The sequence below is a fragment of the Chamaea fasciata genome, unplaced genomic scaffold (genome assembly GCF_029207755.1).
Source record: "Chamaea fasciata isolate MVZ Bird 193981 ecotype frontalis unplaced genomic scaffold, bChaFas1.0.hap1 SCAF_1, whole genome shotgun sequence".
NCBI classification, from domain to species: Eukaryota; Metazoa; Chordata; class Aves; order Passeriformes; family Sylviidae; genus Chamaea; species Chamaea fasciata.
In genome coordinates this window covers 129,067,347-129,090,663 of record NW_027094086.1, presented here as the reverse complement: position 1 = coordinate 129,090,663, position 23,317 = coordinate 129,067,347, and the positions used below count along the sequence as shown (strand labels likewise).

Sequence of the window (23,317 nt, the reverse complement as noted above, 5' to 3'; positions counted from 1 at the left end):
GGACCTCTGCCCCCTGGCAGAGGCACCTCCCACTAGACCAGAATACTCAAGGTTTATTGAACCTGGCTTTGAATATGGCTGGAGTTGGGGCACCCACAATCTTCCTGAGCAACCTGTTCCACTGTCTAACTACCCTCAGAGTAAAAAAAAAAAAAAAAAAAAAAAAAAAAAAAAAAAAAAAAAAAAAAAAAATCAAATTTAATCTAATATCTGACCTAAACATTCCCTCTTTCAATTTATGCCCATTAATCCTTGACCTATCACTAGAGCTCCTGAAAAAGAGTCCACAAGAAAGCTGCTGAAGGATAATGGGCTCCAGGGTTTTCACTGCATATGGATTTGTTCTGGTTTTAGGCTTTAGAGAAAGCCATACACCGTTAATTAAAATTTTCAGTTCGAGTATTTTTAAATAAAAGAAAAAACAACACATCAAAGAATTAGATCTACCTGCCAGTCATCTGAGAAATTATGAAAGTGTGCTATGTGCAGGAGATTTATTGCCAGAAGCAGAACACAATAGCTCTCCTTTAAATTCCAACTCACCAGGCTTGTACACAAAATTGCTGGAAATGGCACAACTATTCAGTTACCTGTTAATTCCTAACTGAAAAATCTTTGCTAAGCCTGAGGTGCACAGTAGCCCATGTTGATATTTTGTGTATACATATATATATGTTTACATTTCAACATCATAAAATAACACAGATCCTTTAGAGCTCACAAGCAACGTAAAAGAGTATCATAGAGACAGACAAATATGACAGAATAGGGAATGCTGCAATTTTCTGCTAAAATGAAACTATTTCTATGCAATTTCATTTTTAAATAATGATGCACAGAAATATTTTAGTCTGTTAACCCATTGCTGATTCTTCAGCAAACTAGGCTTTCAGTGAACCTGAGGCTAAACGGAGAATTCCAAATTTTTAAAATTTCGTAGAATGGCTAGGTTTGGAAGGGACCTTAAGGTCACCTGGTTCCAACCCTTGCCATGGCAGAGGAAAAGGAAAAACACGTCCCTGGGTGGGCTCGAACCACCAACCTTTCGGTTAACAGCCGAACGCGCTAACCGATTGCGCCACAGAGACTTGCTTGGCATTGGAATCTTCACAAGAAAAAATAATTTTCCTACCCAAAATAAATTTATGTTCCTAAAAACATTGATTTCAAGTATCAGGGATATAGGGCAGAGATGTTAGAAGAGAACACAGTCATCACATGGCATCTGTATTACTGGCAGTCAGAAGGAATATATGCTGCACAATATATTCGCACAAACACAGCAAAGCTTGAACTGTGGCAGTGTAGGCATCCAAAGGCTGCCCTGTAAAAATAAAGAATTCTGAATTTTAAGAAGGCACAACAGGGAGAACAAAGGAAAACCAGAAAAAGGAACAATATGATGATACAAAGCATTCATGAAAAAAGAATAACTCAATTTGACAAGGAACTAATAGTGGCTGCCATTTGTCCTCAACCAGGAATCACGAAGAGAGGGGGAAATAGAAAAAACTTACACCTGCATACCAAAAAACTCATCTAAATCAAACATTCTTAACCCATTACTTTTATGGATACAAAGCTTTGAGGATAAAAGTGCAAGCAGCTGAAAGAAAAATAATTTGTATTAGTGAGCTGAGCTGGATCCCAGCCCCTTTCTCAGGACTGTGTAGTTGCACAGTGATGACATAACCCATGATGCAGAAAGGTGTGGCCCCTTGACTGTCCCTAATGAAAGGGGACAAATGACTTAAATACTTGTTATCTGCCCATTTCCCTTCTCTGTCTTCATCTGATTCATCTTTGTTTCAGACCCACAGAATCCTGAAATGAAAACACTACAAAGCCTCATGTGATAGAACAGCGGATGTATTTATCTCATAGTGATAAAGCTAAATATGACCTTTGTACATGTGATTTCATAATTACTTCACTTAATATCAGTCTGATTTAAGTACAGACTATTGAGAAACCATTTTTATAAATGTTACAAAATTAGAAATCTGTAAAAGCAGTAATTTCTGATAGAATTTCCAGGATCTTACATGTTTGAGGGTATATTTGTTTCAGCATTTGGCTACAAATTCAATACTCAGGCTACACAGCTTGATTGAACAAGTCCACTAAGAAAAAGACTTCTTACATTTTGTACTCCCTCTTCATTAATGCAATCAAATATTTGCAATAGGTGGCTACTATGCATACACATGCCACATGGAAACTTGATTCTTAGAGAAAAATTGATTATCATTATAAGGCTGAAAACCCAGCAATTAAAATGTCTGATGCCATCATTTGGCAGGTACCCAAAAGCTACTCAGGCAAAAGCTGTAAAACTGAAAATACTACATATCCCAGGAGTCCATTGGAAATATAGATTTATTTCTGGAATTATAATTTGACCAGAGCAATCTGGCAATGCTAATTTAAATCTGGACCATTTAAATTAAGAAGTGATATGGTTTGGGGTATGGCAGATCCTGCTAATTAATTAGTCAACACTTAACCTGTAAGTTAATGTAGGGAATATTTTACTTATTATATAACAAACAGTATGTTACTTATGAACCTCTGATCATTTTCCTTATGGAAATTCAAGATTAGAGGTAAGTGATTTTTTTTTTCCTAGCTCTGGTGCTTATATTCCTTGCTATATATACTTGTAAAAAATTAATTACACTCATATAAGCATACAAAACTCAAAGGGGAAAATATCACATGAGAATGCCCTACTATTCCTCTGACTGAGAATGTTTAAACATCAGCTCTCTGTTACATCTGACTTTATACTACAGTCGCCACTTTATCTTCTTACATGCTCCCAGTCCTTGTGATTACATTGTGCCTTTGCCTGAGGACAGTAGCTCCAACTCGAGAAGCCACACATGACTGTAATGCTGTAAACAGGAGTAAAGACATCTCCTGTGAATTCAGTTTATCAGCAAACTCATATGTGCATGCCAGGTTTGACCCATGGCACAAAGTTCTACTTCCATTTATGCTGAGCCTGCCAAGCAAAGTCAGAAGCATTAAAAGAAGAATTACCTCATCTAAATTATACCTGTGTAAATGACATTTATCCAATTTAAATTCATTTTCTAAATTGAACAGAAAGTCACCATTCTTCATAGTAAGCCATTCACCTTATTCTAACTCACAAGTAAATTACCACCTTACCTGCTCTCTCAGTTCTACAGAGGGAGGGTGATTAGTTTAAAATAGCTTGGTTCTCTGTGAGTGAGCGGAATTAGGTGGGATGAACCTCTTCATTCCTGACTGTTATTAGATTGTCTCAGAGAGGAAACAGTGCAGCCAAAAACCACAGTAATGACAGCATCAGTCATTAGTGACACATATAAAACACTACAGCCTCTTATGAAAATAATTCATCTAGTTAACCCAAGGCAACACCTGTAGAAAATACAAATGTGAAATTCTTCCAGAGGCGTTTTATTGTTAATATTCATAGACATTATCCTATAGGCACAGCAGTGTCACATCTCCACTGCCTCTCAAAGGAAACACTTTTCTCTGGGTCTTCTCTCTGTGGCTGCTCTAAGTGTTCCTCTCCCACCTATGGCCCCTAATGCTTCCAGCAGAGCAAGCAGAAAGCCAACAGGAAGCTGTAGCATTTGCAAACCAAAAGCTGAGGTTTGACTGATCAGAAGAGCTAGCAGACTTCTGGTTGACTTCCAGCACACTAAGTTGATCAGCAGACAGGAAAATAAAGTAGGCACCCAATTTACAAAGCTGCCTCTAGCTAATAATAGTTCACGTCTGGAGTTGGTCTCATGGGGAACTTAGCAATCCCTAATTAACCTTTTCTATCAGGCCTTTTATATATAGTGGTTTTGGTGTGAATTACTTAGGTATATGTCATGATGCCAAATTCAATTAGCTTGTGAAAAACAAGGAGGAACCTGTTAGAAACAAGACCACATGCATGGAAACCACTTCCCAACTCACAGCACTTCAGCTAAAAGCTTCTGGCTAAATGAAGGAGATCTCAAGTATCAAACACATAAGCAATGTCTACAAAGAAGCAAGGAAGCAAAAACAGATGTCTTGCTCACATCCATATAAATATTTAATATACACAGGGGGATTATATTAATTAAGATACTCAACCTGCAAAAGTGTCAGCATGTATTTGTACAGTCCTAAAATAACACAGATGAAATCCACACATGGAGTTTTCAGGCATTACTGAAGATCAGTGTTAGGTTTTCATGGGAAGTGAGGAATGCCCAGGGACCTCCAGCAGCAGGCAGCAAATCTGAAAGAGTCCTTCAAAAGCTGCAGGACAGAATTACTATTTCTAAGGGTTGTATTTTCTGAGATACCTATAAACAGAAGTAGGGTTGTTTTGGTAGCATTTTAGTTCCTGCTGCTCTTTTAGAGAAAGAGGATGATTTAGTTGAAAATCGCTGCAATTCTCCAGAGAGACAACCTTACTGTGGAGATTTGAATTCATTTTTTGATTTTGGGAATAAAATAATAAATTAAATTTCCCTGCTTAATCATTGTAGCCACCCTGACTGAGAAGCTGAGTCAACATCCCAGGAACTCTGGCAGAACCCCATGCTTTCTGCATCTACACTGCTTATAGCAGTAATTTGGGTAAGTTTTGAGGAGCTACACTCATGGTCGTAAATGCACCTTGCAGGCTTGCCACATATCCCTCAAACTTAACATAGTTACATTGCAGAATGAGAGAGGTAGAAGTAAATATGTTTTGGTTTGGTGAAAAGTCTCACTTGTTCATGAACAAATGTTTTTATATAAAGAGATGAAAAAGCGTATCTGTGGTCCTCAATGACTGCAGGGAAGATACATTTCATAAGACTGTAAAGAACCATTAATGAGCAACAATGCAAAAAGCTAAAAAATATTCTAGCTAGAGAATATGTTTAAAAGTGTTTAAGTTGCTTCCTAAAATGTAAAATGTGTATGAAATGAAGACAAAGAAACTGAAGCACTAACACTAAGGAATATTTTAGCAAATAATAAGGTTTGTTCACAGTAAGAAGGCTTCAAAAATTCTTGGCTTTTTGAATGAGGCATGAGAAAAAAAGAATGCATCAATAACAATTTTTCATTTATGGAGTATAAGAATCCCTACTACAACCAGAATGGTGGAGTAGGAGGGTGTGGTTTGTTTGGATTTTTGTTCTTGGCATTGTTTTAGTTTGGTTTTGTTGGGGTTTTCCTGGAAAAAACATAACGAAATAACTACCCATCTGTAAATTTAGTACCATTTTTCTCTCTTTTTCCCTGAGAGAACAAACCCAAGCACTTTAAAATAGTGAAGTGTTTTTATTATCTAAAAAGAAGACTGAAAAAGTGAATGAATCAACAGACAGACTTGAATAGAAAAGAAGTATAGACTACATATTGGCAGATCATAAAGACATTGGTTGGATAGAAATGGGATATACATTGAATATATAGTAACAGCACATCAGAATAATACTTACAACTCTAATTTTGTACGTACATTACATTATGTGACTACATACTGCACACATTTCCTAAATTTTAGATTTGTTTATACGGTTTATATATGACTATTTTGTGGAAATGCCTTTCCTGTGACAGCCTGTCCTGCTCCAAGCCTGCCGGGTTTGGTGGCAGCTCCCCAGCCCCACCACTGATGAGGGACAGGATTCAGAGCCCAGATTTCCTGCCCAGCTCAGGTAGCTGCTTGTGGGGAAGCAGAATTTCCCTTTTGTAAATCTTAGCAAGCTTTTATTTCAGCTATCATTTCATGCATCCCCCAAACCCGGGTAAACCTGCGGGGGTCGGCCTCTTCTCCCAGGCAAATATCCATAGGATGAGAGGACACAGTGCATTTTAAGATGCAGCACAATAGATTTACGTTGAACATCGGGAAGAATTTCTTCAGAGAAAAGGTGGTTATGGGCTGTCCGGTAGGTGGTGGACTCACTATCCCTGGAGGTGTTTAAGGAAAGGCTGCATGTCTTTCCTTAAACTTAGTGACATGGTCAGGTTGGCATGGTAGTGTTCGGTGTCAGGTTGGACTCGGTGAGCCCAGGGGTCTTTTCCAACCAAACTGATTCTGTGATTCTGTGAGTGTGTAAGCTTGCTTGTACAGTTACCTGCGTTCAGAGGGAGTGAGTGTCTCCAGCCTGGAATGACCATTTCCTTGTCAACATTTACAACAAACAGAAGAGTGACAAAGGTTTAAAAATCGCATTATTTGGAACGAAGCTCTCACTGTCCGATGCCCGTTACGGACCGTGTGCGGCACAGACCCTCGCCCAGCTCCTCATTCACGGAGCACAGTGCCCAGGGGGTCTCCGCCTCGCCGCCGCCCCCTCAGTTCCGGGGCTCGGCCCGAGCGCGGTGGGATCCCCTGGAATCCACCGGGAGCCACCGCATCCCCACGGCGCCGCGGGGCGGGGAGGCGAACTCTGGGGCCGCCCGCTGGCGGCCGAGGGGAAGCGGCGGCACCACGAGAGGGGCGCGGCTCCGCCCCGCGGGCCGCGGGGTGTGGGGCTGCTCTCGGCCGCGGCGGCGGGGACGGCGGCGGCGGCGGGGTCCGCGTTGGCCGCCGGCGGGGACCCAGTGCTGCCCCGCCGCGCCCGCCCGCCCCATCGCACGCTGTTGTCATGGAGGAGCCAAGATGGCGGCGCTGGCCTACACCGGGGGCAAGCGGGAGATCAACTACTACTTCAGCGTGAGGAGCGCCAAGGCGCTGGCGCTGGGCGCCGTCCTGCTCCTCACCGCCTGCCACGCCGCCTCCCGCCGCTACCGAGGTGAGGGGGCGGCCGCGGGCGCTCCGCGGGGGGCCGCGGCTGCCGGGCAGGGGAGGCGGAGCCCCGGAGGAGCCCCGGCGGAGCTCGGGAACCGCGGCCGGCGCAGGGAGGGCGGTGGGTCCCTCCGCCGGGGCAGCCGCGGCGGGTCTGGGCGGGCTGGGCAGCGCGGCGCGGCGCGGCGGGTCGCTGGCTGCCGAGGGACGCGACCCTGGGGGACAGCGATGGTGGGCCCGGCCTGGGGGTCGCCGCAGGCCCCGCCGGTCGGGCGAGGCCCCGCGGTGTGAGGGGGGCGAGGAGGCCGGCGGGGCTGCGGCGGTGCGGTGTTTGCGCTGAGAACGCGCCGCAGCTCCGGGGGCCCGGCCTGCGGCAGGTGAAGCTGCAGGGGTAGAAGGGGGTCTTCTTCCCTGTCACTTGTTTCCGTACGGCGTGATTAATGGCTAGTTATCTGGCAGTTAGTGGTTAAAGTCGCAATTGGTACGAGATTTGATATATATTGTTTCACTCTTTGAACCATCGCCTCAAACATAACGAAACCAGCCCCTTTGGTGGATGAAGCGAAGTAAAGAGCTCTGGTTTCACGTGTTGTCGGTGACCGTGGACAAGCTCCGGGGACCGAGCGAGCGGCGCTGTGGCTGTGGCCGGCTGCGCACGGGCGCACCTCGGTTACGGGGCGCTGGGAGCTCTGCTCCTTCCTCCTCGCTTGCAAGTGTTTTAGCCCTGAAGCAGAGAATCTTGGCATGATCCGTAAATGCAAATGGAGCTGCAGAGGGAAATATTTACTCGTTTCTGTGTCACGCTAAAAATGTGGTGTGTTTTTGTGGGTAAATCAAAAAGTTGATCTCCAGAGAGATGACCGCGGCTCTGTTTTGTTGTAGCACAACTTGGTGTCGTGTTCTAACAGTTGGCTGCCAGCATCCATGGGAGACAAGGCTGAGGCAGTTCATTGTGGAAATGGGAAAAGGGATAGGGATCTTTATGTAAACAATTCCCTAGATTCACCCTCTAGCTGGCGTGTCAGTAAGGCTGATAAACTGACTAGTATTAAATTGGAAGACTTGGAAGCATTTACTGAATTCTTGAGTAGCTCAAGCACGAGGTAATTGAACTTGCCTGTTGTGCAGTGTTCCTTAAGGCACAAGAGAGTCACAAAACGAGACAGGACGAGGGTGGCAAATTTTTAAAGAGGGACGGCAAGACTAAGCAAATGGGAACTGACATATCAAGCAGGTTCCAAGGAAAATAAAATATGCATAATTTCAGTATGTTCTGGGAGAGTTAATGAGGAGGTGAGTCTTAGATTGGAAAATGGTGAGAATCTGCTGGCCTTTATGTAAATTGATATGGTCATTATGAATTGTTACAAACCTCTCAAGTTTTTTCACCTAAGGCTTTTAGTTTCTTGAAGCAATTAAAGGGAAAGGTTTTCCCATAAGTGTTTAAAAGATAGGAGGACATGGAGTCATAGTGAAAACAGACTTACAAGTCAGGGCTTCTATGAACATAAAATGTTCAAAAGAGAAGTTTAGAATAGGAAGGTGAAAAATTACGGCAGACGAATTTTTAGGATAGATAAAAGCAGAAGTGCTTTTATCAAAGAGATCATTCAGCAACTTGCAGTGACATCAAATACTGAAATTCAGTGAATGCCACAATACTTCTGACAAGTAATGAAAAAAACCCCAGGATTTCACTGATAGTGCACAGCTAAAGCTCGCTGGCACCTCACTTATTCTCAGTGGTGTTGGTCACCCACTCTTAGTAATGGTATAATGGAACTTGGAAAGTGTGCACATAAGAGGAACACAAATGGCAGAAGAATAAAGCAGCTTCTCTATGAGAAATAATGAACTTGAATAAAATTCCGTAGCCTGGACAGAAACCTAGTAACTTCTTAATGATCTCAAATGTTAGGAATTATTTGGGGAAGGTAAATTGTTACTGTGCCATAACACAAAAAGTACCAACTGACAAATGAAATTAGGTAATACATTTTAGATGATAGCAAGAAAGCACTTTCTTTTACACATAAGATATTTTACACCAAGATTTTTATATCAAAAATACCCCAAAAAGGGTTATCCTGATTTCCAGAGGGCTGCAAACAGGTTCAGAGTTGCCAGGCTGTGAAAGCCAGGCCATGTCATGCAAGGGATTGCTGTGTTTGTTGTGCTTTTATACTTTCCCTTTTGTCTGATTGTCATTACATGTAGATATTTTAGCTGATTTTGGCCACAGCCATGCAACTACACGTTACAGATGGGAGAAGCCCAGTGTACTAACCAGTCAAACTTGCCTGTATAAAATTTACTTGTCTGAACAAATGCTCAACTGGGGTTGTGGAAGGTCAGATTTATGTTCAGGAAGACTGTTGTATTTAGGGGTCACCTACAATTTTTTTTTGCAAAAGAATGTCAATAAAGAGAAGATACAGACTGTCTTAAATTTGTGAAGAATTAAATGGGTTGAATGTTTAGATATTATCCGCTGTGTTTTTCAGTTGTTATAATTCAAAGATACAGTCCTAAACCTTTTTGGAAATGAGAATTTATTTAAAATTTTTCATTCTTAAAATCAACAGTAGTAGACTTTGTTTAAAACTACATTTCTTACTTTGAATAATAGAGAACAATTGAATTTCCAGCTCTTTGACAGTATGCATTTTAGAGGAAGCTTTGTGAAACTTAGTCTGCTCTCTTGCTGAATGAAGGTTTTGAGATGTCACAATTTCAATGGAATAACCATGATTTCAGGGAATGATAAATTAGAATAATGAGCATAATAAAATTCAGGAAACCTATACACTTTGTATAATTATAATGTCGTGTATCTAAGTGAGCATAAAGTTAACGTGTTGGATAATTTACACAAAGAAAGAGTTTTAAAATAATGGTCTGTGTTTTGTGTATACAGCGGCACCTGGAATTATTTTTCTTATGTTTTGGATTGGGTTTTTTTGGTTGGGTTTTTTGTTGTTTGTTTGTTTGTTTTAAGATCTCATTGATGGTTAAGAAGAAGTTGTGGTGTATTAAAATGAAAGTAGTTCTTTGGCTGCTATTTCACCTGCTAGAGCCAGAGTTGAGCATTTCTGGAGGCAGTGTCTGGTCTGTAACCTTCACTTTACTTTCTTGGCTGCTGTTTCAGTTTTGTTCTATTCCCCCTGGTTCATCTTCTCCCCTTATTTTATGCTATTATGTTTAAAGGAAGATGTCAAACATCAGTATGGCCGGAATGAGTTTCAGGAGCTTTCTGATATTGCTCAGGGCAATAGTAAGATAATCAGTACCTGGAGTTGGGGAAAAAGGCATAACCCCTTGACGTGAAATACTGTCTTTATGTTTGAAATGTATACAGTGTGTCATGTTTGGCATTTTACTTCAGTGAAGGTACTGCAGGATGAAGGATTGATCTATTTATGGGCAATTATTGTGGTGGGAGTGTCGTGCAGTACAGAGGTACCGAGCTTAGGTCCTGACCTCAATGTAAGGACATCCTCCAGTCTTGAAAACTTGATTGAGAAAGAAGTGATGGTGGTCTAAAAATCATGACAGACATAAGTCCAAACTGCCTTGTCCCACGGAAGAACCAGGGAGTGCCCCATGTAAATCTAGTAGAAACCATATTTCAAATAAAGGCAGATGATTCTTCAAGCATCAGCTCTGGATGTAGAAAACTCTATAAGGGTTGTGTGAGTGCTCAGAACTTGAAGACTGTGTGTCCATTTCAGTAAGTCCTTGGAATGAACATAGTTGGGAGAATATTAGGCTCACATTGATACATCTCGTCATTGTCATCATCTGCAAAGTGGAGGACTTCATATCAGTAAAAACTCTAAGCTACCTCATTATCAAAATCATGTTGCTTTTGATATGATAATATTTTTTTTATTCCTGACAGTTTCGGGTTTTTTTATGCAACTTACTTGAAATGATAGTTTACATGAGTTTGCAAGTTTGAGAATCAGGGAAATTGTGTTCCTTGAAAACCAAAGTATGAGTTGAGCTTAATGAAGTGAAGGTTTCACAGAAAGTGTTAGGTATGGGCAGTGGTACATTGTTTCTGCACAAGCTAGAACAAGTCCCAGCCATTTAATTCACAACAATTTCCCTGTTTATCAGTGCTCGGAAATGCCAAGTATGACAAAAATGTTGGAGAGCAGCTTCTCTTGCAGTGAAAGGCGTTCTGTTGTGTTCAGTTATTGAGCAGCAGAATCTAACATGGCGCTGGGGAGATAACAGTCACTGATTTCATAACTGAGAGATCTGAAATTTAACATGACCTGAAACATCAGCACCTGTTAAGTGATTCATCTAAATTAGCATAAAACTTATTGACTGGACAAGATAAGTGCAGTTCAGAATGATCAGCAAATTGATGTGTAAATGTTTGAGGGTTTTTTGTTTGGGGTTTTTTTTTTGTTTTGTTTTGTTTTGTTTTTTTTTTTGGTTTAGTGTTGGGGTTTTTTGTGTATTAACCCATATCACCTATTCTCAGGTGAGCACATTAACCATATGTCTTAAACAGGGAGTTGTAACAGACTGTCTTGCAAACCTTGTGAAGAGTTTTGTGTTCTATACAAGATGCTGTGCATGGTGATTCTGTGTAGAAGATTATTCATCAGTTGTATTCTTTAGTTTCATATTAGTGTATTCTGGATAGTAGATAGCAGAGTGGATTGGTGTCTTTTAAAGGAAATGCCATTCTAAGTCACAACATCTTTTTGACAGCAGAAGTAGGATCACTAACATTTTGTGGATAGGGTGGGATTTACAGAACAGTATTGTATAATAAGTGAGAAGGCAACTTGCAGAAACTTGTGCAAGATGTATTTACAACCAGTTAAATTTGTTTACTGCTGTTGATTATTTCAATTTCTGTTTTTCAGATGTTGTCAAATTATTTTTTATAATAGCAGCAGGGCTATGTTTTGCATTTCACATGCCTGAATTCTAATCTTAATGTAACATTTTAAAGGTGGTGATACATGCGAGTATCTTCTGTCCAGTGGGAGATTTCTTGGAGAAAAAGTATGGCAACCTCACAGTTGTATGATGCACAAGTATAAAAATAGGTAAGGAAACTCACGTCTTCTCTTCATCTGGAAAGAAGAGTCGTTTGACTGCAGCTGTAGTAATTGCAGTGTCATCTATTGTTCACTTTCTATCTGATTCTCTATGCTTTCAAAAATATCCAACGCTTACCAGAAAGAAGTCTTTTCCAAGTACTTTATCTGTGTGTCTACACTGTTTACCATAGTTGTATTTCTGCGTAAAAATACAAATAAACTTTGGTGATGGAGGTACTGGCACAAGTTATGGAGAGCCACATGAGGCAGCAATCTCAGATTGCTGACCTTACATGTCAAATTGCAAGTAAAAATATCCCAAATAAAATTACCAATCACTTCTTTCACTTCCTGGTAAGAGAATGCCTTTTTTTTTTCAGACTTACGCTGTATAGTACCATTTTGAAACTACTGTATTTGTAGCACATATAATAGGAAAACCTGCTTAGTTGTTTGCCTAATCCCATTAGCATGAGAGTTCATTTTCAATTCTGTGCAAATTGCAATAAACTGTTTGTTAATTCAACATGTTTAAAATAATTTATCATGCCTTAAAGCTGGATATAATGTTTAGAATTATCTATATAGCTCTGTAGATTTTCAGAATACTTCTTTCTAAGATACATATTTTCTGTAACATTTCTGTTGCTGTTTTATTTTACAGTGAAGCAAAAAATTGCCTCATAGACAAACATGTTGTGTTTATAGGAGATTCTAGAATTCGACAGCTGTTCTATTCATTCATAAAACTGATAAATCCTCAAGTCAAAGAAGAGGGAATTAAGGTGAGATAACTTGTTTTGGTGATTGATTTTTTTTTTTGTTTCTTTCTTCCCCGTTTACCTCATAACTCTTGTCTTAACTTCATAAAAGCAAATTATACCGTTTGCTGGCCTAACCATATGAAAGGAGAAGCTCAGAAAGATTTTTTTTGAAGAAGAACAAGATTAGACCAACATAATTGTTTTGGTACAGATGAGATAATTGCGAATCTCAGAAGAGAACTGGGAAGCTCAAGAGAAACCTTGCGGCAGCCTGGGAATAAATCGGCAAAGCTGACTTGTCCCATAGCAATTTATGCTTGGTATTTGGTTTCTTGATGAGAAAATGATTGCTCCTTTGTGTGTTTTTAAATAGTAGTAATTCGTGCCTTCTAATTTGTCATTTAAAATGTCAGTTAAATTGCTGATCTAATCTGTTCATAAAAATCCTTGGGGCAATGACAGATTTCCAGGTCTAACTTGAAGCTGAAACTAAAAATAGCTTCGGGTCTTACCTTTTTTTTGATCACTGATGAAGAGCTGTCTGAATTTTATAAAGCGAAGTATATAAACTGCAGCCAGGTGCAAGGAGGAGGAAAGGATTTAGGTGTATTGTTTGTTGAACAGAATGCTGATTTTTTTTTGCTATATGATATTTTTTGGGCACGTCTTCATAGATGTATGTACATATGTGGTAGAAAAGACAGCTTTCACTTTCAACACTACATCAGATTTGTCAATTATTTAGTAATTCTGTTACTTAGAAGTGCAAGCTGGCAGCATGTCCAGCACGCAGCATGCAGTCACTTCCACCTGTCAAAACAAGATGTTTGATTGATCCAAGAACTCTGGTTTTCCTAGTCAATTTGTTAGGTCACTGTTGCTGCCCAAAAGTTATGGTGAGATGATAGAGTGCTGTAATGGATTTTGAGTTGAGAGTATTTTTTGTGAAGCATTACTGAAGTCAAGATCTCAGTTTGAAGAAGAGAAATACATTTGTTCTTAAGGACCAGGACCGAAATGAATACTGTATTTAATAATTTTAAAAGAGCATTGTGTATTCATATCTGACTCATTCCTTTCTGGCTTCTTACAGTTTTCACTCAGAAAATTTAATAGTGTATTCTAGATTTTATTTCTGCCTGAGATATTTTTCTTTTATTCTTTAATCAAAACTATGTTGGTTGTCTTGTGCAAAGGAGATGGGCAGATGAAAAGGAAGGCTGGAGAAAGTGTAAGAAAAGAAGGAGGAAAAGGTGTAAGTTTTTCTTACTTTGGGAGGCTAAATTTAGGAAAGTATTTGATACCTTTGTAACAGAGTGAACAGAAAGCATTTCAGACTTTTTTGGCTAGATTGCTTCCGGGAAAAAGAACTGTTTATTTTCGTTGCTTGTTTTATCAAGAAAGCAGCATAAATATTTTGTGTGAGTACATTGACAAGTTTATACAAGAAAAAACCTTTCCACTGAAGATGAATATTGGGTGAGAGCAAATTAGCATTGATAAGTAAATATTTTGTTTTCATTCTGAAAGTTTTTCTTACTTTGTTTTTATTGTTTTGATTTTTTTTGACAGCATGGAAATATCCCTTTTGAAGATAAATCTGCTTCAATTAAAGTGGTAAGTTTTTATCTAGTGTTAAATTGCAAACCATAATCATGTTATTATTTCATATAATATAATTCAAAATACTGTCAGAGCTGAAAAGTTAAGGTTAAGACCATCAACATTCTTTATAAATGTTTCACAGTGTATCTTAACAACCAATATTTTAAAAGAATTTGGCATGGAGTGCTTGTATTGTGGCTTAGTTTTGGGCGTGAGCTCTGGAACTGTGTATAATTTTTGTCAGATCTTACAATTTGGCCTTTCCAAGCATACCTTTTGCCAGGAAGTTTACTCTTTTCATGCTCTAAAAGTGTGTATCTGGGTCTTCCTTGGATTGGTAATTGTAATTGCCGTTGAGTTTTCTATGCTGTCCTAACAAGTATTCCTTCCACTGTTCTTGCATGGGAAATAAGGACAATGTTGATTATAATGTGGATATTTCAAAAAAGAAAACAAAGTACTTGAGGCTAGCTTTTCTGAAGGGCTCTGTTCTCCTCTGCCCTGGCAATGGAAATGCAGTCCTCAATAGCTTCCTTTGCTTCCCATGACAGCTGTCAGCAGTGCTGGGATTGTGCTCGTCATGTATTTATTTATGCCCTGAAGAAAACTCATTCTCTATTCACCAAAACCAAATAAGTAGTGTGTCTGCTGAGTTGTCTGAATGTGGGTTTTCAGTACTTGTTTATGTACATGGTTAAGATTTAGGGTACAGAAAAACATTTTAGGGTGTAAGCCCATGGCAATTGAAGCATGTGCTCACCTACTCTGTTGGCCTTCACAGTATGTGCTTGTGTTTTGCTGTAACTAGCACTGGTAAGCTGTGGAGTGGGTTGTTTCAGGAGTCAATTCAACCAGAAAGTTACTTTGTAGGATTCCTTTTTGATCAGGTCAGATGTGGCTCATCATGTGGTTATGTGAATGCTGGAAAACGTGGGAGACAGCACAAGGCAGGATGAAGGGGTTGATGCAGTGTGATTTGCCTTGGGCTAGCCTGATAGGATCACATCTTCAAAACTCCTTTACCACCGAGATTTGAGATGGCAGGTCTGGGCTTTGGGAAGATGTCTGGTAGTTAATATATTCCCAGTCTGCTGCTTCTTTGTTTTGATGCAGTGTTGCTCTTTGACATTATTGGCATGGTAGCTGAATTTTCATATTCAGACTGGCTGTGACCCAATAATCCAAATGTGGAAAATACTTGACCATCCAAAGAGAAAATTACTGGGAACAAGTGGAGAGTTTAATTTTGCCCTTTCTAGTCATCACAGTAATTCTTCTGTCCTTCATCCACTGCAGAGGAGTGTGTGATTGCTCACAGGTTCCACAGCCAAATAATGAATTGACAGTACACAAGTGAACTACCAAAAATGTAACAATCCAGAGGAGTGGAAGATGGAGATTTCCTCTCTGCTGATAGTGTTTCAGTGTTCTGTTACAAAGTTTCCTCACAGTAGTTTCTGCATGTGTAGTCCCTGCCATTTCCTTTGGACATGTATTTTTAGCACTATTCAGTAGTGCTGTCCTAAGGAGTAACTAAATGCTAAGAAGTCGTGGCTTTCCCTGGGAGACATAAAAGCACTAGTCTAGACTGTCCTTCTAGATGAAAGTTGAGCACTGCTCCTGGCATCTAAAAAAGAATGCTGGTAGGTAATGTGTTTAATAGCCTTGACACTATTAGATTTAAACAGCTGATAATTTATGAAGTTGTAAGGTAAATTGTTAGGTTTTGGTTTTGTTTGAAAATTATGATTTCATGCTATCAATTTTTTTAAGCTTTGGAACTAAGAAAACCTGCTGGTAAAAATGTGGAAAACTGAGCAAAAAGCAAGTTCTAGTAAGTTATAGATGTGACTTTGGATTTATTCCAGATTGCTTTAGAAACCCAATTACCTTCTTGGTGAAATTCCAATCACTGAACTACAAATAAAAAATTGTTTCTAATGAGGGAAAAGTTTTGTGGGTTTGTTGGCTTCTTCTCCCCTTTTGCTTTTTTTTTTGGTTGTTGTTTTCTGTTTTCCATGCTGGAGTAAGATGTCAGGCTTTTCATGCTAACTATAAGGAAAACACACTCTGAGCCAAATGTTTTTCCTTTACAGTTGAATTGATGGCAATTAGTTTGGTTTTTTGCATTTTTTGATTTTAGTCTACTGATTGTCTCTTTAGCTTGCAGAGTAACTCTGCCTTTATTTTACAGGATTTTCTGTGGTATCCAGAAGTTAATGGCTCTATGAGGCAGCGTATCAAATCTTGGACTGAGGTTTGTTTTAAGAGTTCTATAACTTCAATTCAGAGTAGTGAAAAGGGGATGTTTACTGGTGTATATGTTTCTGAGTGTCTCCTGGTGTTCCAAGGATGGTATCACTTGGACCTTAAAAACCCCTAAGCAAACTAGAAAAACCCTACTTCCTAGGAGCAGGTTAATTAATCCTATTAAGAGCTACAAGAATTTCAGTCTGGTTTGGCATTTTACTTCCTCTGTGGCTGCAATTACTCCACTTTTTTGTGACCAGGTATTTTGATCCTTATGGGTCCATTCCTACTTAAGATATACTATGATTTTGTATATATGTTAATTTGACTGTTTCAGAGAGAAGGGCAAAGGTAATTTGCAAAGTGAAAAATTCTTTGATTTTATTTGTTTTCAGTATCTCCCTCAATTAGCATACAATTATTTTACGTGTTTCAGTTACGATGCAGGTTGTCATGTTATTCTGTATGTAACTCTGACAACAAGTAATACATTTACAGATTGGTGGCTAATTTTTTCTTGTTTCTGCCTTTGTTGACCTTTCAATAGCCTGGAGTTATTTAGTAGTAGCTTATGGTGATTATTTTGCTGTCCTGTTGGTCATTCTTGCACAACACCTTCCATCAGGGTAGCAGAAGTTATCATTTGATTTTCTTTTCCTGTGATTTCTACAAAAATTGAGAGCTGCTGGCTTTCCTTGGTGTGCCAGGATAAAACTGGTGCTGAGGTGCTCAGGACTTTCTGTTTCCTTGTGCTCTTGTGTTTGAGTACACTGGCCCTTGTCCTTGTCCTACACAGAACTGCCAGACCTCTGGGGTGACAATGGTCGGTGCAGCAGCTCTAACAGGTGTTTGACAATGCTGAGACTGAGATAAAAAGTTCAGTAGTGTGACCTACAGTTTACTTGACCTTAGGAGAAGATTTAAAGAGAACTTAGGCTGCTAAATTGGTCACGATTGTAGATGCCTAGTGATACTTCCTGCTTTTGTAGATTCTATTACATGAAAATTCAGGTATCTTGCATATATCAGGTGTATGTTCTGTGTAATATATCTGCAGTCTACTCTTTTGTAGCTATTACCTGGTGGACAAGTGAGTCACAGTTAATTAAGATATGAGTCTTAAAAGTAAGTATAATTTAAGTATATTTTAAAACTAATTCCTTTTTTTGTTTGTTTGTTTCTTAGGGTTCTGTGACAAAACCTCATATAATTGTAGTAGGAGCTGCCACGGTAAGTTATACATATATCGGGGAGTTTAGTAAAGAAGGAAGTTCATGTAGGATAACTTCAATGTTCTCAAGCTGCTACATGATCAAGTTGCTAAACACTAAGATATCTATTCCCAGCAAATTTGCTGTTAAAAGAAGTAGTTAAAAAATATCAGATATGCTTTATTATAGCTGTGTATTGTACAGTACTTGCTTTTTGTCAGCAATACTGGTTAATAAACATTAATTTGCTTTATGCTAGCTGATGAAGTGGATTTAGTTAAAAGCAGATTATTAATTTTAAAAGTTAAATAAAGTATTTACATGTTAACTGAGGTGTATTTTTAATACACCTTTTTCAGTCACAGAATTCTGCTTTTGAGCATGGCCCAATCTGGGATGTCTCTTTTACCCCACATACTTCTTTTACGTATAAATATATATATATATACACACATTTGGGGAAAATTGTAATTTTACATGGATAATTCAACAGCTAAAGAAGTTAGAGTTCTGGAATCTTGTTGCACTGAAAGATTCCACCACTGCTATGCATTGCAGCATCACAGGAAACAGGGCTGAGAAGTACCAGAAGAGGTGTCCTAACCCATCAGTTTGACACCAGGAAGGACATTTCTACCTGTGTTACACTTGGCAAGAGTCAACCAATTCTTTAAAACTTCCAGGGGTGGAATTCAACAGCCCCCCTTAATTAGTCTGTTCTAGTAACAAATCGAGTCAAACAAATGCTCATCTCATTATTTCCACATTTAATGTCCTTTACTTCCTAATATTTGGGTATTGGAATTTGGAAAGAACTAGCTAATGTATTTTCCTACCAGCGGAAATGTAAAGTGGCGGGAAATGTATTGCATTAAAAACAAAACCCTTTAAAAGCAGTTTGGTTTTGAGACAGCTGAGGCACTCTACCAGTCTGGAAACTCCTGGGCATGCCCATCTAAGGATGAATTCCCTCAGTTTTAAGAGGAGGTCTTAAATATGTGTTTATGTAGACCTCCACACATTTCCTGAGGCATCAAAAATTCTCCTTTTCCTTTAGGTGAAGTTTCCCTAAGTTTCCTTCCTCTGTAGGATCTACATAAATATTTGAGGTTTAGGAATTGTAGTAAGCCTGGAATGTAGTTTTTCAGTCTGAGACTGTAGCATTTATTACTAGGATGAGCCAGTGTATTTCATACAGAAAATGCTATTATAAATGGATAATGTGCTGGCATGCAGAAGGTCAGGTTGCCAAACTACAGGACACTTAGCTAAATAATTCCCTTTACTCATACGTATACATTAGCCATAGCTTGTTGCCTTTTGTGGACAGCAGGAGATAGAAACTAACAATATGCAGGGGAGGCTTTGCTCTTTTAAACACTAGTATATTTATATAAAACACTTAGTTTTCTATTTCTCTTAGATATCTAGAGTTGGACAAAGGTAAACATCCCCTATTTTAAGGGGCTTCCAAAAAAATAAAAAGCTTCATAAATCAGACACATCAGCAACCTCACCATAGCTGACACTGGTGTGGTAACCTGCCACTCGAGTAAACTGGTGTGTGCTCTTGGACTTCGCTGCATTTTGAAATTTACCTGTATCTTTAACTTAGCTCTTGGGTTGGTCATGCTACTTTGGCCTGGACATGTCTGTCTTAAGATGTCAGCTGCATAACAATTTATAAATAGAATTAAAGTCTTATAAGCTGGAGGAGCCCCAGTTCATACAGAAATCAGTTGCTTTGGGAAAAGGAGCTTCTCTGAGAATGTTATTACCATGCTCTGCTTCTTAATTCCTGACTTCCTGTTGTATGGAACATGCTGCTTTAACTGTCTGATAAATACTGTTGGTGTTTCAAAAGTAAGTATTTAGCTGCTGGGAGAAACTGCTTCTTTTTTGTCCAGTGTGAGTTCTCAGAGCAGCTGCGTGTTATTTGGTTTCATGAAGTATTAATTTATATTGAATAATATTTTCAGGAAGTGCATTAATCAGTGTACTTGTCTTACAATGGAATTCTTATGTAGCTCTATGGAGATAAATAGAGTTTGCTACGTTTAGGCTAATTGTTTTGGTTTTGCTTTTTTTAGTTTTTACTAAGTCAGTAGAGATACAGTAACACTTAAAAAAATGCTGCATCCATTTTTCATACAGAGTGGGAAATCATGTTCGAAACTTAGGAGGAATCCTTTTGTGGCTATAGCATTTATCCAGGGATTTCTTATAGAAGATTAAACCAGAAATTAAAATGGCTCTTTTTGGTTTTTTGGGTTTTTTTTTTCCTTTGTGGATATCTGCAAAACAGATGGAAATATTGGAACTTGATCAATATTGGAACCACCATCAAGTTTTGTTTGCATGCATCACTTGCTGTGATGAGTTTTTCTAGAGTGGAATTGACTGAACTGGCCAAGATTTTTCAGTAATGAGACTGGCTTTGCTACTTCATTGTTGGATAAAACCAGGAGACTTTGAATTAAAACATCTTGTGTCATTTAATTTATGAAAAGTCAGATATACACATAAGTTAAATTAAATTCTCTGTATTTAGATGATGTGATTTAATATAATTATCTGTCTGGACAGCTGCTTGGTACAAAAGAATTTTTTAGCACTTTTGAATAGAAAACTGAAGAAATCTAGCTGTATAGAAATAATGAAAAATAGCTACAAATGGAGCAAAGGAGTCAATTAATTAAGGCTCCTCAGACATACAAGTTCTGAATTTATTTCTTTATTTCTCCAGTGGTCTATCAAGATTCACAATGGCAGCAACGAAGCCCTTGCACAATATAAAATCAATATCACTTCAATTGCACCTCTTTTGGAAAAATTAGCAATAAGTAGTGATGTTTACTGGGTCTTACAAGGTAAAGTAATGAACAGTAGGTAACAATTTTTAACCTCACTGTCTGTTGAATCATTATGTTGTAGGATATGGAAAACTTAATCCATCCTGCCTACTTGCAGATTGAAAAGGTGTTGGTTGAACTTCAGTCTCTCCTTTCTTGCAATCTTAACTAAGCTGAGACCTAAATAGCTGCTACTACTGGTAGAGATTTCAAAGCTTTAGCAGGAAAAAACTTCTGCCTTATGAACTCTTAATTCTTTGTTAGCCTACTCTTGGACTCAACATGCCAGGTCTATTCTCCCTGTGCTGTGCTCCATACATACCTCCTGGGAGTCAAGAACCCAGGTACATGCAACAGCTGTATTCCTGTGGTTTTGTTCAATTGAATTTTCAGATTATATTAATAATAAAGAGGTTCAACAAGTGCATCCTCGTGTGTGTCTAGAGAACACAGAGAATTTAGGTCTCTAGAATAAAATTTGTTTCACTGTGATGAGAAATCATGGCTCACAATGAGTTAGTGGGATTTTCATTATGGCACCAAGCTTACATTGTTTTACTTTGCTTCAGTAAAACTAAAATATTTCCCTGAAACTGAACAATGAGCTCATAGTTAGAATGTTTTCCTGGTTTTTCTGCCACAGGACCCAGCATTTTAGATTGTCATCACCTTAGTTAGAAACAAAGGCAGATTTTGAGCCCTGTTAGCAATATACCTAGCTGTACCCTTGCAGTCACGTCTGAGTTCCTATCAAAGATGGTTTTAGAGGTAAATCTGAATCAACAAATCAATCTCCCATTCCTTTCAAAGCCATGTTGATTTATACCAGAAGCTGTCCGACTTATCCCACCATGGTATTGCTAAGGACCTAGTCCATTTATGTAATCTCTGAGCTCTTTAATGGCCCAAGTGGGAGGAGAAGCAGTCTGTACAGACTTGTCAAAACATTGATTATCCGAACATAGGCATGAGGAACCTAAAGTAAATTAATCTGCATCTCACAGTGTATCACAGCAGGAGCTTTTCACAGGAACTTAAAGACCTCTGGCTGACCTTTTTGTCTAGAACCGCATATCACTTTCTTTTAAGCTTTCCATTATTTCTGAAGTCTGTAAGCAATTAAGTTGACCTTTTTTTTTTGTAAAACTGAGATTCTGCCACAAGTTAAACTGGAATCAAAAGGAGTAAATGGAATATGTTTATGGTCTATGACTTACGAGAAATGAGGAGCTGTTTTTTTCCACAGAAAAAAAGAGGGTTTGAGAAAGTTATTTATTATTTTTTGATATGTCTATTCTGCTGCCTGTCTTCTGCCCTTTTTCCTTTGGAGTCTCTTCTTGGGAGATTCCATTGCTGAGAGAGAGCATAAGCAGCTCTGCACTCTAGCATTATGTGCTTTTCCTGGATTCAGAGAAACTAAACAAGCATTCTTGTCTGACCAGAGCTTTCTAACCTACAGCTACATATGCATTAATAGGAAATGGTGATAAGAGTGTTTCACCATAAACAGCTCTGGTAACTGTAGCAGTCATTTATTCCTTGCTGTACATTTTTTATGCACAATTAAACAATCGTGACCTCTTAAATGAAAGTAACCCATGCAACTTGAGCTAAGGAATCTCCTTGATAAGTAGAAGATTAGTGTGTTCGTTCTCTGTCCTTTCAAATTTAGATCCTGTTTATGAAGATATGCTGAGTGAAAGTCGGAAAATGATCACTAATGAGAAAATAGATGCTTATAATGAAGCAGCTGTTCGTATTCTGAACAGCAGCTCCCGAAATTCCAAAGCTAAAGTTAAAGTGTTCAGTGTATCAAAATTGATAGCACAAGAAACTATCATGAAGTCTGCAGATGGCCTGCATCTCCCTGAATCAAGCAGAGATACAGTAAGTGTTTTTATCGCTGGTCAACATTAAAAATATTAATAGTAAAACAAGATCTGAAGTGAATGTTCTGAAACTGCAAACAGTATGGATATTATGAGGACCACATTCGTCATGGAATTTTGTTCAGAAGATTCCTGTGGGTGGGAGTGCAGTCAATTTTATAGGCATTTTAAAAAGCATAATAGCAAACACATTTGTGCATACCTATTTTTAAATAGCTGTTAATCCACTAGATCTTTTAGATCCTGCATGCTTTCATGTGTATGAATGAGTTAAGGTGGTAATGACTTGTAAAGCAGTGCTAAGAAGTAAGTCTTAAATTTTCCCCTGTGTGTCCAGTAAATTTGGTTTGGTAAGGAGCATGACGATAACAAACACACAGTATAGACCTCCTTGGTTGCATGGAGTGCCTCTGACTTTATTTCTTCTCTTTTACTAACCCCTATGTATGTGCATGCAGTGAGCCCCTCTGAGCTTTTCAGCCTGCCCTTTTTGTGAAAGAGCTCTCCCATGAGGTCACTTTTGGTTCCATTCCTTTGCAGGTTTAAGTTGCTTTGGAGTACTGGATGAATTTAATATCATCTTACCACGTGTTTCAGTCTCACTGTCATGTTTTAGAGACTTATTATTGTGCTCCTTTAGAGCCCAAGTTTGTGAGCTGTTTTTCGTTTATTGACCTTCTACAGCCAGTAGAGAGAACCATCCTGTTCTGAGATTAGCCATTTTTGCTTACCTCTAGAAACTCAAGTATTTTTTGTTTGGAAGAAGTGTTTTGACTGGACTGTTGAATGCAAATGGGTATATGGTGGGACTGGAAGATTTTATTTTTGTAATGATAAAGGAGAATTGCATGTCTTATGTCAGCACATGATGCAGAAGAAGATTTCTTGTGATGGAAATGTTAACT

General features: G+C 38.9%; 1 protein-coding gene and 1 non-coding gene across 7 annotated transcripts in view; one reads left to right on the top strand and one right to left on the bottom strand.

Moving 5' to 3' along the window:
- Nucleotides 1–1,014: 1,014 nt before the first annotated feature.
- On the bottom strand, nucleotides 1,015–1,088 carry TRNAN-GUU (transfer RNA asparagine (anticodon GUU)). The gene has a single exon. It is a non-coding gene; the product is annotated as a tRNA-Asn (tRNA).
- Nucleotides 1,089–6,496: 5,408 nt separating this feature from the next.
- The window catches only part of CASD1 (CAS1 domain containing 1), a 28,475-nt gene continuing 11,654 nt past the window's right edge, over nucleotides 6,497–23,317 (top strand). Inside the window, exons 1-8 of one of the 6 annotated variants that reach the window (XM_066197334.1) lie at nucleotides 6,497–6,779; nucleotides 11,751–11,847; nucleotides 12,506–12,626; nucleotides 14,178–14,222; nucleotides 16,405–16,467; nucleotides 17,646–17,690; nucleotides 20,418–20,541; nucleotides 22,196–22,410. In XM_066197334.1, coding sequence (XP_066053431.1) covers nucleotides 6,647–6,779; nucleotides 11,751–11,847; nucleotides 12,506–12,626; nucleotides 14,178–14,222; nucleotides 16,405–16,467; nucleotides 17,646–17,690; nucleotides 20,418–20,541; nucleotides 22,196–22,410 — 843 coding nt within the window. In that variant the 5' untranslated portion in view covers nucleotides 6,497–6,646. Of the gene's footprint in view, nucleotides 6,780–6,867; nucleotides 6,894–7,138; nucleotides 7,150–11,024; nucleotides 11,073–11,750; nucleotides 11,848–12,505; nucleotides 12,627–14,177; nucleotides 14,223–16,404; nucleotides 16,468–17,645; nucleotides 17,691–20,417; nucleotides 20,542–22,195; nucleotides 22,411–23,317 lie in introns of those variants that run through there. The other 5 variants (XM_066197298.1, XM_066197316.1, XM_066197325.1 and 2 more) reach the window with 5 other exon arrangements.